Below are 16,188 nucleotides of genomic sequence, written 5' to 3'. Positions count from 1 at the left end.
AACGTATGCCTATAGAAAAGGCCCTTATATGCGTCTTGACATAAAGTGAGCACAAGAAATGTTTTATTACTTGTTTTTCGAACAACGTAATCATGACAAACAAGTTAAATGTTAAACAAAGGAGTTGTTATTGCAATAATCGGGCAGTCACGACAATATATACATATTTTAACATGTATTAAATAATGAGCAATCGTTAAGAATAATTGTAACAATTTTACAATAGAAAAATATATGCCCTTGAACATAAAGCAATGGAAGCTAAACATGCAAAGAATTATTATCATTAAACATTTGTAACCATCACAATCATAATATTACATAGAACAATTAACAACAAAGTACTTATTAAGAATATTACCTTCTAATTAAAACGGGTTAAACCCTTAGATTTTTCACTATTTTGCCACACTGCCCGCCGATCGTCTTCCTCCCATCTCCACACTGTTCTCACTTCAACTATTTAGGCTTCCTTCCAGAATTCCCCACCTAAGCTTTTGTTTTTGCGCTTCCTTCTACCAACTGTCAATATTACGTTTTCATTATTATACAACACTCACGTAACAGGTGACGTCGAAGTTGATACGATAAGTATGGTTTTGCACAAAAGTGACCCTCAAATTTAACGTAGAATCCGAAAATGCAATAATATATAGTGTCCCATTTAAAATAACGAAATTGGTGTCGACTTCCGGTATAACCGGAAGTGCTGGAGAGTTCTAGATATTTTGTGTTGTGTTCGCCACAGGGGCATTGCCATGTTTCCAAATTTTCAAATTTTTTGGATCAATACTTTCCTAGATATCGATCGACGCAGTTCCCTGTGGGAATATCCACTCAGTGTGCATCAATCTTCAGTTTAAACATGTAATCAATCAAAACTATAAAACTCAGCTTAACCTAGTTGTTGAAATGGCAAATATACCTACCCCTAAAACATTTTATCTACGACGTTTACTTCAAAATAATTCATTATGTCCTTTTTTATTACAGCTCTCCGCGGTAGTAGACGGTGTCTACGCCGATCACTCCCACATCGCCGGAAAATTCACCATGCTCTCCTCCAGCAGGGTGTACGTGGGCGGCAGCATCAACACCAGGGCACTGCCCGGGGCCAGGGTACATAACAACTTCGTCGGATGCATGCGGAAAGTGAGTTTATTGCTTCTGCCCGGATAATGTTAGACGGGTGACCGCATCTCTCGGCCTTCCGGTGAAATGCGGTAATAAAGGCGCTCGCCTAAGTTGCACGTGTCGCATTTTGCTTGCCGTTTTAAGTAAACGCCGATATGATATTTGCTCTGTATTATTTGATATAGCTGCCTATCAGACGAAAGAAACATTTTTACCTGAAATTCTAAAATAGTATTGTCCTCTGAGGAAGAAATAAACTACAGTAAAAACTTCTAAATAGCGGTCACAAAAATGTATTTTATAAAATGATCATTGTACAAAAGTGGCTACTATTGAAAAAATAATGGAGGCCAAAAATAGACCGATAGAAATAACTCATTTAGAGGGAAAGAAAAAGAAAATTGTTACCTGTACTGTATAAGTGGACATGGTCCTTTACCATTATATAATAAAAAAAAATGCGTGAGCAGGGCTGACGGAGGGTTGATTTGGTGGGTTTAAAAGTTGTGAAAAATTGTATCATTGTTATTTCTGGCGAAAGATGACGTCAAACAAAAAAGTATCCAATACAAAAGTTGTAGATCATGCAAAAATCTACAACTTTCGTAGAGGTCACTTTTTAAGATAACCTCAAAATTTTCGAAAAAAATGGGAAATATAGGTTTTTTTCTTATTTTTCGTTTTTTATTTCTCATTTCCGCAAAAATAATTTAATTTTGATCAAACCTGGTAAAAGTATTCCTTTCTGTGTCTTAAATAACCACACATTTTTTAGATAAAAAAATCAAGAAGTTTCCGAGATATTCATTTTTTCAAAGAAAAATTCTACTTAGAAAAATCATCGTACAGAGTTTTGCCGGTGATAATTTTTTTCGTTTCGACCTATACTTTTTGGTGAAATAAAAAAATCTGTAATCACAGTTCAAAAACATGCTCAAAAATGCAAAAAAAAAAATAAAAAATGACGCAACAATGAATTTTTCAGTATTTGTTGATAATTTGTTTAAATTTAAAAAAAAATCAAAATTCGCCATTCAGTTGTACGGAAAAAATACAAAAAAAAAACTGTCTCATTGTTTAACCCAAAGCTTTATTTTTGTACATTATTGCTATAAACATAAGTCGAATAGTGAATAAATAAAATAAATAATTTTTTTTCGTAAGATTGATTAGTGCACTTTTTTTAATTTTGATGGATTCATAGATATACAGTGTGTCCAAGATAAGGATGGGATAGCATTAGAATCTAGGAAACGGTAAGAGATACGGGGTGGTTCAGATTAGAAAAAAGTTATGTTTTTTTATACGTAGCAACATGCCGTTGAGAAAGTTTTAAAATTCCGGGTTGTTCCGAATATATCTCGAAAAACCCGAAGTTTTGCAAAATTGTTTAATTTTTTTCTGGCTTTGTGAAAACGAATTTTAAAATAAATTGGATATATACAATGCCACTTTTTTCGCTCTATACGTCTTCGAGGGGTCATCAGGTTAATTTTTTTTAAATACGTCGCTGCTATTTTTATGACAAAATTTAGTCACTTTTAATTCTGAATTAGATGATATTACTATTGTAATCGCTTAAAAAGTTTTTAGCTTGTTTTAGCTATAATTTAAAATTTTTCCTGAGTACGACTGAACGCTTTCAAAATATGTATTGGATGAAGTCATAACAGAATAAAAGTCACGGTCAGTTTTTTTTACTACTATTAGCAATACTAAGAAGAAATAATAAAACAATTTCATAAATTCGTATTAATTTTTTATTAGGTACATTTTAAATTATTGATTTAAAAAAATTGTTGGATATTTGGTGTTGTATTGACTTTTATACTGTTATGACTTCATCCAATAGATATTTTGAAAGCGTTCAGGTTCAGAGGCATACTCAGGAAAAAATTTAAATGATATCTAAAACAAGCTAAAAACCTTTTTACAATAGTAGTAATATCATCTAATTCAGAATTAAAAATGACTTGATTTTGCGATAAAAATAGCAGTGACGCATTTAAAAAATGAACCTGATCATGGCCCCTTGAAGACGAAACGAAGGATTGCAAAAATATTGACGCCATTGGATAGAGCGAAAAAAGTGGCAATGCAAATAAGCAATTTATTTTAAAATTCGTTTTCAAATAAAACCAGAAAAAAATAAAACGATTTTACAAAATTTCGGGTTTTCGGGTTTCGCGTCAACAGTATCTAGACTTTGCAGTTAATACTTTGTATTGCTGAAATCTCAAATCATCTAGAGATAATTTATCATTTGTGTATTTTTAAATCGACTTAGATGTTTATAGCAATACTGTACCAAAATAAAGTTTTGGGTCAAACAATGGGACAGTTTTTTTTATTTTTTCCGGAGAATTGAATGGTGTAATCAGTTTTTGAATTTTTTTTAATTTAAACAAATTATCAACAATTACTGAAAAATTCAAATCATTTTTTATTTTTTTACATTTTTGAGCATATTTTTGAACTGTGATTACAGATTTTTTTTATTTCACCAAAATGTATATGTCAAAACGAAAAAAATTATCACCGGCAAAACTGTACGACGATTTTTCTAAGTAGAATTTTTCTTTGAAAAAAAAATATTTCAGACCGGAAAAAATGATTATCTCGGAAACTTTTTATCTAAAAAAATTTGTGGTTATTTAAGACACAGAAAGATATACTTTCACCAAGTTTCATCAAAATTAAATTATTTTTGCGGAAATGAGAAATAAAAACGAAAAATCAGAAAAACAAGTTTTTCGCATTTTTCTCGTAAATTTTGAGGTTATCTTAAAAAGTGACATCTACAAAAGTTGTAGATTTTTGCATAATAATAGATACTTTTTTGTTTGACGTCAACTTTCGCCAGAAATCCCAATAATACAATTTTTCACAACTTTTCAACCTCCCAAATCAACCCTCCGTCACCCCTGCTCACGCATTATTTTTTTTTTAGTTTATTATAAGTCCTTTCACCATTTCCATTTATNTACAGTTCATCACGGTGACATGCATGAGCAACACTAAATATTAAGGCAACCTAAAAAGAAAACACTAAATGTAGATATTTTAATATTTTCACTTCTAAACTTACCTTATTCATTAACCTACAGTCTGTGTGATTAGAAAGGCCCCGAGTTATAACTCGATTACCCTTTTTCGGACACCCTATAAATTGGATGTTATTTTCTTTATACTGACACACAAACATTTTTTTTCCGACACACTAGATGAGTGTTGACGTCATCGATATTTTTTTTTTTTTAAATGGGATTGTATAAATTTTTTACACGTTTTGATTGATTTTTTTTTATTTCTTTTCCAACATAAAATTTGTATGCCTTTGCATAACGAAATTTTTGAGAAAAAAATGAGAAAACGTTTAGCCTTTGACTTTAGTTTACGGTGCTCGCTTTCTAAATCATGTCAAATAGAAGGCTCTGGAAAAACAATTTTGCATACCGCAATGTCACATAATAATCCAGGCGAATTAGACCAAACGCATGCCTCTTTCAAAAATCAGGCCTAACTCGAATTTTATGGGCTTAAAATTAAGCAAAAAATATGCAGAATAAATGACTAAATTTGTGTATTTGTAGAGGTCGAGCGTCATATTGTTCACAATAAAAAAATAATAATTGCTCTTTTTTCAGTTTTTCGCTTATATCTCCGAAAATAAGCCTCTAATCGACATGAGGTATACTTAATTTTGTTCCTGAGGAAATTTGCTACAAGGATAGGCTTTTCCGAAAGCTCCCAAAATTTTTTGTACGTTGCAAAATTAGCGGTGAAGAAAAAAATGTGCGAAATTTTCATCAGTAAATAAAAAGAACGAATTTGACTAAAATAGGATGAAGCTACTGAAAAAAATAACTGTTGGGGTGCTCAACAAATACCCGTAATCCGGATCCCCAATTTCAAAATGGCGGCCTACGGCAAAATAATAAAGTCGAAAATGTGAGCGCGTATATCTTCTGCCCAAGTCAAGATATCGAAATTCGGTAAAAAAGGATTGAAAGAATCAGTGTGGGTGATGCCTCCGCGAGAGGAATTGTTCCAAGGGGCTGTCCACAGGGAGGTGTTCTATCACCACTGCTGTGGAACTTAGTTCTAGACAGTCTCTTGTGCCACCTCAACTCGGAAGGCATCTATACCATCGCTTATGCAGATGACCTCACTATGCTGATTAGCGGTAAATTCGAAGGGATCCTTTGCCAAAGAATGCAAACANCATTAGAATCTAGGAAACGGTAAGAGATAAGGGGTGGTTCAGATTAGAAAAAAGTTATGTTTTTTTATACGTAGCAACATGCCGTTGAGAAAGTTTTAAAATTCCGGGTTGTTCCGAATATATCTCGAAAAACCCGAAGTTTTGCAAAATTGTTTAATTTTTTTTCTGGCTTTGTGAAAACGAATTTTAAAATAAATTGGATATATACAATGCCACTTTTTTCGCTCTATACGTCTTCGAGGGGTCATCAGGTTAATTTTTTTTAAATACGTCGCTGCTATTTTTATGACAAAATTTAGTCACTTTTAATTCTGAATTAGATGATATTACTATTGTAATCGCTTAAAAAGTTTTTAGCTTGTTTTAGCTATAATTTAAAATTTTTCCTGAGTACGACTGAACGCTTTCAAAATATGTATTGGATGAAGTCATAACAGAATAAAAGTCACGGTCAGTTTTTTTTACTACTATTAGCAATACTAAGAAGAAATAATAAAACAATTTCATAAATTCGTATTAATTTTTTATTAGGTACATTTTAAATTATTGATTTAAAAAAATTGTTGGATATTTGGTGTTGTATTGACTTTTATACTGTTATGACTTCATCCAATAGATATTTTGAAAGCGTTCAGGTTCAGAGGCATACTCAGGAAAAAATTTAAATGATATCTAAAACAAGCTAAAAACCTTTTTACAATAGTAGTAATATCATCTAATTCAGAATTAAAAATGACTTGATTTTGCGATAAAAATAGCAGTGACGCATTTAAAAAATGAACCTGATCATGGCCCCTTGAAGACGAAACGAAGGATTGCAAAAATATTGACGCCATTGGATAGAGCGAAAAAAGTGGCAATGCAAATAAGCAATTTATTTTAAAATTCGTTTTCAAATAAAACCAGAAAAAAATAAAACGATTTTACAAAATTTCGGGTTTTCGGGTTTCGCGTCAACAGTATCTAGACTTTGCAGTTAATACTTTGTATTGCTGAAATCTCAAATCATCTAGAGATAATTTATCATTTGTGTATTTTTAAATCGACTTAGATGTTTATAGCAATACTGTACCAAAATAAAGTTTTGGGTCAAACAATGGGACAGTTTTTTTTATTTTTTCCGGAGAATTGAATGGTGTAATCAGTTTTTGAATTTTTTTTAATTTAAACAAATTATCAACAATTACTGAAAAATTCAAATCATTTTTTATTTTTTTACATTTTTGAGCATATTTTTGAACTGTGATTACAGATTTTTTTTATTTCACCAAAATGTATATGTCAAAACGAAAAAAATTATCACCGGCAAAACTGTACGACGATTTTTCTAAGTAGAATTTTTCTTTGAAAAAAAAATATTTCAGACCGGAAAAAATGATTATCTCGGAAACTTTTTATCTAAAAAAATTTGTGGTTATTTAAGACACAGAAAGATATACTTTCACCAAGTTTCATCAAAATTAAATTATTTTTGCGGAAATGAGAAATAAAAACGAAAAATCAGAAAAACAAGTTTTTCGCATTTTTCTCGTAAATTTTGAGGTTATCTTAAAAAGTGACATCTACAAAAGTTGTAGATTTTTGCATAATAATAGATACTTTTTTGTTTGACGTCAACTTTCGCCAGAAATCCCAATAATACAATTTTTCACAACTTTTCAACCTCCCAAATCAACCCTCCGTCACCCCTGCTCACGCATTATTTTTTTTTTAGTTTATTATAAGTCCTTTCACCATTTCCATTTGTAAAAGTCCAGGTAACAATTTTTTTTTTCTCCAAGTATAATTTGGTTGGACAATATGTTTTCTTTATTCATTTAAATTGTGTACGGGGATTCATAAATCAATAAAAAAAAAATGGGAAAGTCCGAAAAACAAGATCATGGGATCTACAGTATGTCCACAGAAAAGGTGTTGAATGGGGATACTTTCTTATTTTTCATTTTATCAAAAAAAGTTACTCTTGATAAAAAATTTTGCTGGTTCTTAAAGTAAGAAGAAATTTAACATTTATTATACGGGGTGTTCAAAAAATTGAAAAAACGTTAAATGGTACAAGAGTAAAGTGCACTTATTTGTTTAGATGTGGAAATAATTTACTAGGAAAAGTTGTTCGAAAGAAAAAGACAGTCTCTAATACTAATTTTCGAAAAAATCGACCTACTTTTATTTATTTGTAATCATTAAATTTATTTTATAAAAATTAAATTATTTTTAAGGACTGGCTCAGTATTGCGAATACCCCAAGTGAAAAATAGATCCAATGAAGTAGAGGAACACCCCAAATTCTGATTAAGAAGAAGAGCTGAAAATCTCCAATTTGTTAAAAAGTCACAAATTCAGAAGATATTAAAACACAATAAGATACACCCATACAAGCCAGTTTTTAATCATTTTTTGGAAGTCAGTGATGAAGCAAAACGTTTGGATTTCATAAAAAAAATCATATTTTCTGATGAATCAACTTTTTCAACCAATGATGTTGTGGCTTCGCAACATGCACGACATTCGAGTGATTCTAATCCGCATTTTCGGATACCACGAAGGCGTCAGTATTTTACTAAAGTAAATATGTCGTGCGCCATTTCGTACCACGGAATAATAAAGCCATACTTCTTTAACACTTGTAATGCGGATAGTTACTTAGATATGTTAAGAAATTTTCTTGATGGTGAATTAGAAAACCTTCCGTTAGAATACCGTCGTTTATTTTATTTTCAACAAGGTGGATGTCCAGCACATTATGCGGCAAGTGTAAGACAATGGTTAGACCATACATTTCCAGACCAGTGGATTGGGAGACAAGAATCAATTCAGTGGCCTCCTAGGAGTCCAGATTTGGCAATAATGGATTTTTTCCTATGGGGTCGACTGAAACAAATTGTTTATCACACACCTCTAATAGATTCCAATATTGATCATTTAAAGGATGCGGTTAGAGATATCTTTAGATGAGGTTAGAAGTTTTGATGAATGAACATGTGCTCAATATGGTGGCAGTGTGAGTAAATAAACTTTTAAAATTTGTGAATTGTTAATTTGGAATAATTTAATTTGTATAAAATAAATTTAATGATTACAAATAAATAAAAGTACCACGATTTTTCGAAAATTGGTATTAGAGACTGCCTTTTACTTTTGAATATTCCTAATAAATTATTTCCTCATCTTCACAAATAAGTGCACTTTACTCTTGTTTCATTTAAAGATTTTTCAATTTTTTGAATACCCCGTACAAGAAATGTTAAATTTTTCCAGCCCAATCTTACTTTAAGAACCAGCAAATTTTTTTATCCGGAGTAACTTTTTTCGACAAAATGAAAAATAAGAAAGATTTTCCTATTCAACACCTTTTCTGTGGACATACTGTATACGTTTTTGGGCTATTAAATCCGAATCCAATGTCCGTTTGACCCGATTAGTTCTGGGTTAGGGTCAGTTGAAGGTCAAATGTAGAGAATCAATTGATACCAAAATAAACAAATAGATCTATATGCTTTTGGAGTCGCTGAATCCGAATCCGGGGTCCACTTGACTCAATCAGATCTGCAAAATACGTATTAAAATTTGAGTAACAAATAAAATCATAGAAAATGTTAAAGTTAAGTGTTTTGAAATGACAAAATTCTATTATTAATAAACCTAATTAAGTAAGTTTTCAACCAATGTGTCCCTTAAAGCTTCGTATAAATTAATTTGAGATTGTTAATAACAATTTTTTAAGATAAGAGGTTTTTTATGTTGTTGAATCACATGAAATCACTATATTTCACTATTATGGTATCGTGACTACTACTCATGTTTCTGGTATCGAACTATGTTGTTGTCAAAAGATCTGCGAAGTGTATTTCTTTTACGTTTTCTCGATTTCAATGGTAAATTTCGTTTTAGCGACCATCAGTAATCGGCTAACATGCTATATCCCATCTACCTTGGTAACGACGCTCTATTTCCTTAATATTTTGATGAAATCTCTCTCCCTGCTCCTCACTCTAATTACACAAATTTTCTGGGAAATAATCCACATGGCAACACAAAAAATATAATAAGATTCACTAAGCAACCTATGTTTTTAAAGCTTACTACCAAATTCTACACTATTTCTTTATAGTTTTCGATTTCCTAGAAAATTTTCGATTATTTCCTTCAACCATAACCATGCTACTTTCTCGTTTTCATTCATTCTACTAACAAAAATGTGATCCTTTAACATCTTATAGATCTGAGGTCCATCAAACGTCCCTTCCAATTTCGCATCACTTAAATTCGGAAACTGATCTCAGAGATACTTAAAGCATTGATCATCTTTGACCTTGAACTGACCTTAACCCAGACCTAATCGAGTCAAACGGACACCGGATTCGGCTTCAACGACCCCAGAAACATGTAGATACTTGCCATGGTCTTGCCTTTCCGACCTTCCCCTTTTTTGTGGGGCTGTGTATTTCTCACTCAACAGTAATAGTAAAATAGTAATATTTAAAGAAGATTATGACTATTAAATTGAATATGTCTTATTAAAATTTTGCTCCCTTTCGTTCTACAGAGTATTAAAGTCAAAAACAGACTTTTTTTGTAATATTTTGAGTACCACTAGACAGATTATTTTGAAAATTTGCACACGCACGATTTTTAAGATAATCGTGTTCAGTCACTTTTATGGGGCGCTAGTTGCAATCTCCTGTCGGTGTAAAAATATGTCTGACTAACAGGAAAGTGTAACTAGGCCCCCTAGAACTGACTATAAGGTAAATGCCACTATAAAATCCATGAGCAGGATACGCCTCTAAAATTGTATTAAAGCACGATTGGAGTAATTTCTATTATACATAGCGGCCTTCTCTACTTGCTGAACCAATTGCGATGACCCAGTTTACAATCCAAAGTCTACAGCGTTTTTTTTAAGAAGAATTTTATGGAAAAATCACTTCAAAATCAAATGTGGCTACGTAACATCACTTAAAAACACTTACATCTAACATTCATCTATTTGCAGATTTCTTTTTCGGAATTAAAATTAAAATTTATTCTATCAATTTAAAAATCTAATTATTTACACGGTGATTTAGCCAACAGTAGACTTTGTAGTTCCTTCCAGTTCCAATCTTTTCAATATTTTAAGCATTAATATTATTGAAGTATTAACTTTGCACAATAATGTCAACTACGTCTTTAACAGACATTTTTTTGACCCACATGATTATAACAAGACCACAATTTAATATGGCCAAAAATCCATGAAACTGTAGTTGATCTGACGAAGCCTTTTTACCATTAGGGTATTTAATACTACGGTGGTCTTTTTAGTACTCTACATACATATATCTCTTTAATATTTGTTTTTAAAAAATTGCTGGAAATGGGGTTTTACAGTATTTTTTTGCCATCTACCTGAAGAGAGTGTATGAAATTCCCTTTTTTTACTCACGGAAGTATAATTTTATGTTAAATTTCATTCAAAATATACAGTTCTATACAACACATACTTCTCTATTTAAGTAAAATGTAATAATTTTATTTCAGTTTTTTATACTTTTAGGACTCTGGGTACAAAAAATGGTCCAATAAAATTAAATTAATTTGTAAATTGATGCAAATTGAATTACATAATATTTTGGGAATGTCATAAGTACCACTTGCTTTCGCATTATAAAATGTAAAAGGTTTGAAAATATTTTTTTCTAAATCTTTGATTAGACATATAAAAAAATGTCTGTTAGTATTTATTAATTCCATACAAGAAAGGAAACTACTTGTTAAAATATGTAATTCCAAGTAAAATTTGGAAACAAAAAGATCTTTGTAGTCGTTGATTGTTTACGTGATTTGTCTTTGTGAAAGATGATAATAAAACAGCAAGATATTTCTGTGGTTCTGTGGGTGATTGCATTATGTAAGTATTTTAATATATCTGGTATGTGTTTCTGTATTAATTATAATTAAATGTATCATTTGTCTATTTCAATGCTAGTTGATGCATATAGCCCACAAAGCGGTTGTTTCTCTCAATTCTATTTCTTAAAAATCAAGATCTCAACTATGTTTTGTATATTTCCTCAAAAACTATGATAAAACCCCACAAAAATTTCAAAACTAGCTCATCGTATACATATATTATAAATATACCTATAACATAGACGCAAAAATAACTAATTCTTCAAACCATTTCTTATCAACTATAACCTACCTAAGTAATACAGCGTAGATAAGTTATCATATCATGCTATATTATTTGGTTACCTAGCCGAAGCAAAAATCGTTTAACCCAGAACTTACATAGAAGTATTAAGCCTGAAAAAGACAACCTGGACTTTCTTTAAAGATTTACGCGGAATAGAGTCATGCGATCCTCGAATCATTTATGTGCTGTAACAGAAACAATGCGATTGGAAAAAGCGCAATTTTTATTGCTCGGCAAACTCAGTACACTATTAGTTTGATATATATTATTACAGGAGTAGATAGCGCAGTTTTACTGGCATTTTTAGATATATTTGTGTGATTTATGTACGCGATTCGCATTTGAATTACTTTTTATTCCACTGTGACACGATTTTAAACTAGAAAATTCTATAATATTGATAGTAACAGTAGTAATAAAACATACTGACAAGGTGTTGTAATGTTGAACGTTGGGTTTAGTGTTGTTACCTGTAGAAAGTATTGTTATTCCGATCAACACGTTACGATATTTAAAAATGTTATTTAGACTGGCGCTTTCGGCATATTCTTTAAATTTTGTTCATGTTTTGAAATTCTTGTTGATTGTAACATCAAATATTGCGCTATTTATAGAAATTTTGATTAATTATAAACTTGTTAATAATATATTGATTAAATAACAACTTCGCATATAGTAACAGCGCTTGTATTTAATATATAGGATGTTTTTTAAACATATCATACTTCAGAAGATTATTCGTCGTTTTAAAAGTCAATAAATTAACTGCCAAAAACGATTAGCGTCCCAAATATATGCCCTGGATTTTATTTAGTGTAAATGCCATAGTAAATACACATATTGATTAAAGTAAAAAAAATTATTAACCATTTTTACTGTCCCCAGAGTTCAAAAGAAATTATAAAGGAGACCTTTAGATTTTTTTGACAAAGTGATAAATACATATCTTTTATTTATGTATCAATGTATTCAAATAAAATAATAAAAATAGTAGATAAATAAAGCGTTACATTATTTTTTCTTAAACACAGAAAAGAAAAGAAAATTATATAGCGAATTAAATAGATTAATCGAATCGAAAGAATCATTGGCGAAGAAATTCTGGGATTGTAAATGACAATATTTTGTAGTATCTCCATACATATTTATACCGAGTCACTTAATTTTTGTATTCATCTATATTATCTCTATAATTTTTGAGAGTATAGTTTTAGACTATTAGTTTATTAAGGAAAAAATCCACTAAAGAGGCACACGTTTTCAATAGATGGGAACAGAAATCTGATGCGTCCAAGGAATTTCAAAAAAACCTCAATTAACGTAAAGTATTTTCAGAAATGTTTTAAATAACGTTATATTTTTTAAAAATTTCAACTCCCCCTCTCTCGGGAACCACAACACCTAGTTGGTTAAAAAGTTTAGGCCTAAAGTGATCCAAAGGACAAACTTCTAATACTAACGAGGTGTAACTTAAAATGTTTCAAAACGAAAATCCTTTCGCAAGGTCGTTTTAGATTGAAAAATTGATTACTTGAAAATAGTTTGTTTTTCCTTTAAAGTGGAAGAGAGTATATTTCTTTGAAATATAGTTCATTTAAATGCACTGAAAAAATTTCCAAAATGTATAAATATTCAGTATATTTTTTTCTTAAATCATAGCCCAAATCTCTTCAGTCATCAAAAATATTCAAAGATATTTGAGTACTTTAAAAAATTGTATTCATCGCCACGGTAGCGCAGTCGGTCGAGAGTGCGGTGGCAAGCATTTCTCGGCTAGGCTTCCTACTCTGGTCCGGGTTCGATCCCCGGTGTCGGCACTGGCAATGTCGATGGATAATGGGTGTTTGTCCGCGTTTTTCCAAGTGTAGCCCCCTTCCGCACAAGCCTTTGGCTTTTGGATTTGGGGGTTGTCTCATTTCTGTGGTGAGTTTTATGTTTTATGTTTTATCAGGAACACCAATGCCCGTACCTATAGTTAGGAACCACTTATACAAGTCATCTTCGGATCTCAAGTTTTATAATCGAGTTTGGTAGTTCCGGTCTCACTTTAGTAACTTTAATTTTGTTGTAGTATGTTAATTGGTAAATACGAGATTTTTCTGTTTCTTAAGTTGGTCAGTTGTTGTTTGTCTTCAGTTTGATATTTCATCCGAAATAAAATAATTGGGAATATGTACGTAAGTCTTCTATTTATGTAAAATTATATTCAAATGTAGGTTAACTAAAATTTGATTTAATTATACAATGGTTAACAAAGTAGTGCATACACTATCCGCGGAAATCTATTTTGACTTCATTGGTCGATAATAATAGGTAAAATATAACTGAAAATAAAAGAACTGATACTGCGATAATTCAAAGAAAAAAAGCAAATAGGACAAATAGACAAAGGCAGGATAGTGTTTACTACATATTTTTCGAAAATCTGTTTCTGTTTCGAAACTCATCACTATAAATTTCAATAAGATTTTCAGTATCGCGGATATACCTTTTCGGCATTCTTTTAACATTTTCGTCCGCCACGAGATCAATAAACTTAAAAAACCCAAATTACCTTCAATGGTCATAGTCTAACCTATATTAAAACTGGGTTTGTAATTTTAAAACATCAAACATCAAACTTTTAATGTCAAATTTAACCAAGCACACCTCAAGGTCAGTCTCCGCCCGATTTCAGTATGAGATGTTGCAAGATCACATGGAGTTGTGCTCACCGATAAAGTACGGACTATATGCAGTTGTTTTATTAGTCATGATCCAGTCTGAGATCAACCGAAGTATCGACTATAAGTACGGGTATAAGTTGCCTATATTTCCTCCAACCTTACATCACGTTCCTATTTTAACTGAGTTTCAAATATAACATATACTTCCGTAACGAGAACAAAGTTTGATAGACGTCTAACTAGTTCCTGGTATTTAAATTCAGTTATTACTCACCCGCAAACAAAGCCGCGAGAACATTAAACGCCAAGTTTTTGCCAAGTTGCAATACAAATCCAGGAGCCGCTCTCCAAAATTCGCGTTCGACTTTGGACTTCAAACAACTTGCCGGGTGTAACAAAACCGCGCCCAAACCACCGTCGAACTTGTCATCTGGCTTTTCATTACCTTCTGAAAACCGTAACATGTTAAGCAACTGCTAATTTCTATGAGAGATGAGTTCTGGAAAGCCAGTCTGGCATTTATTTCAATTGCGACGAGCCGTACAGTGCCTTCGTCGAGTGGCTTCCCCAGGATTTGAATGAAAAAGGATTAAAGGAGGACATGGTCTTGGGTCTACGGTAATGAATAATTTTAGTAATTTCTGCCACGTTTAAATACAAAATGAAAGTACGCGAAAATGCTGGATTCGACTGTCATTTTGTTGTCTTCGATTATATTGGATTTTTAAAATACGATTTATTCACTAATTTACCTGGAGGAATTCATTTTTTTTTGAAAAAACATTAGCCACACTCCAGAACAACAAATTTGGTTCCTCTTACAGAACATTTTGTTTCTATCCAAATAGAACCAAGAAAGTATCTAAATAAAGCCAGAGCCTACTGGTCCATTTTCAAAATTTAAATTTCATCTAATGAATTACATAAAATCGTTTTTTATTTTTTTTTCTCGATAACGGTCGCAGATACGAAAAAATCATAAGAGGCAAAAATGTTTTTCAACAAACATAAAATTCAATTTTGATTTTAGAATCTACCAGCGGCGCATCGCACAAAAGTTCAGGGGAAGAAAATGGGACATGAACCCCGAAAAAATATCACTCTGTAGAATATCACGACCATTTGGCATGCCCAATGATGTAAGCTCTACAGCGTAATCTATATTCCAAATTTCAGCTAAATATCTTAAAAACTGTGGGAGCTATAGAGAAAAAACTAAAAAAATCTTAAAATTTCAACACCCTGTAGATCGGTAACGAAGGGTTTGTGGACCTATGTTTATATGAATTAGGTGTTCGAATCCACAGCAAGTTTCATTAAAATCCATCATAACAATCTCCAGATATTACAAAAAAACATTTTTTTTTTTCAAGAACTGACAGTTAATAGCAGAGGAACTAGACATTTTTTTTTAATGAAAGTTAAGTCAAATCATCTTCTTTTGAGTCAAAGAATGTCGCAGTACCATTTTGGTCATGTGCTTATGGGACACTCTGTATATAATACAGTCTTTATAAAAGATTACAAGCCATGTGACCAGTAATTTTATTTGGAACAGTAATCTTGTTTCCTTCACGTTGGTAATTAAATTTTGGTAATAAAATTGAAACAATAAATCAAGATTACAATAAAACACAACATTAGGGTTTCTTATTTCTCGGCCTATTTTTTTTCTCGGATCTCGATAATTCTCGACTAGGAATTCCCGGGAAATCTCGAATTCTCGAGAAATTTCTAAAACTTAAAAAAGTCATAATTTTGGTATTCCAATGCGAAATATAAACATGCTATTATACTTAACAATCATCATTAACATTTATTATTTATTCAGTATTTTTATTAATTACTTATGTTTCTACTTCTACTAACAAAACTAAATTAAACTTTGAGTTTCTTCTTAAAAACCTTTAACTTGTTTTTTTAATAAACACTTTCAATATACTTATGTTTATTTCAATGTTTTTGAATCGTAGTTTTCTTCC

The 16,188-nt window shown here is 31.4% G+C and overlaps 1 protein-coding gene across 1 annotated transcript in view; it reads left to right on the top strand.

Moving 5' to 3' along the window:
- Positions 1–16,188, top strand: part of LOC108909631 (neurexin-1-like) — a 341,617-nt gene that overhangs the window by 172,136 nt on the left and 153,293 nt on the right. Inside the window, exon 6 of the mRNA XM_023455085.1 lies at positions 994–1,152. Within this exon, the coding sequence (XP_023310853.1) occupies positions 994–1,152 (159 nt within the window). The remainder of the gene's footprint in view (positions 1–993; positions 1,153–16,188) is intronic.

Source organism: Anoplophora glabripennis, unplaced genomic scaffold, assembly GCF_000390285.2.
Source record: "Anoplophora glabripennis isolate ALB-LARVAE unplaced genomic scaffold, Agla_2.0 scaffold455, whole genome shotgun sequence".
Classification (NCBI taxonomy): domain Eukaryota; kingdom Metazoa; phylum Arthropoda; class Insecta; order Coleoptera; family Cerambycidae; genus Anoplophora; species Anoplophora glabripennis.
Note: the sequence above shows the minus strand (reverse complement) of the source record. Positions and strands in the feature narration are given on the sequence as shown.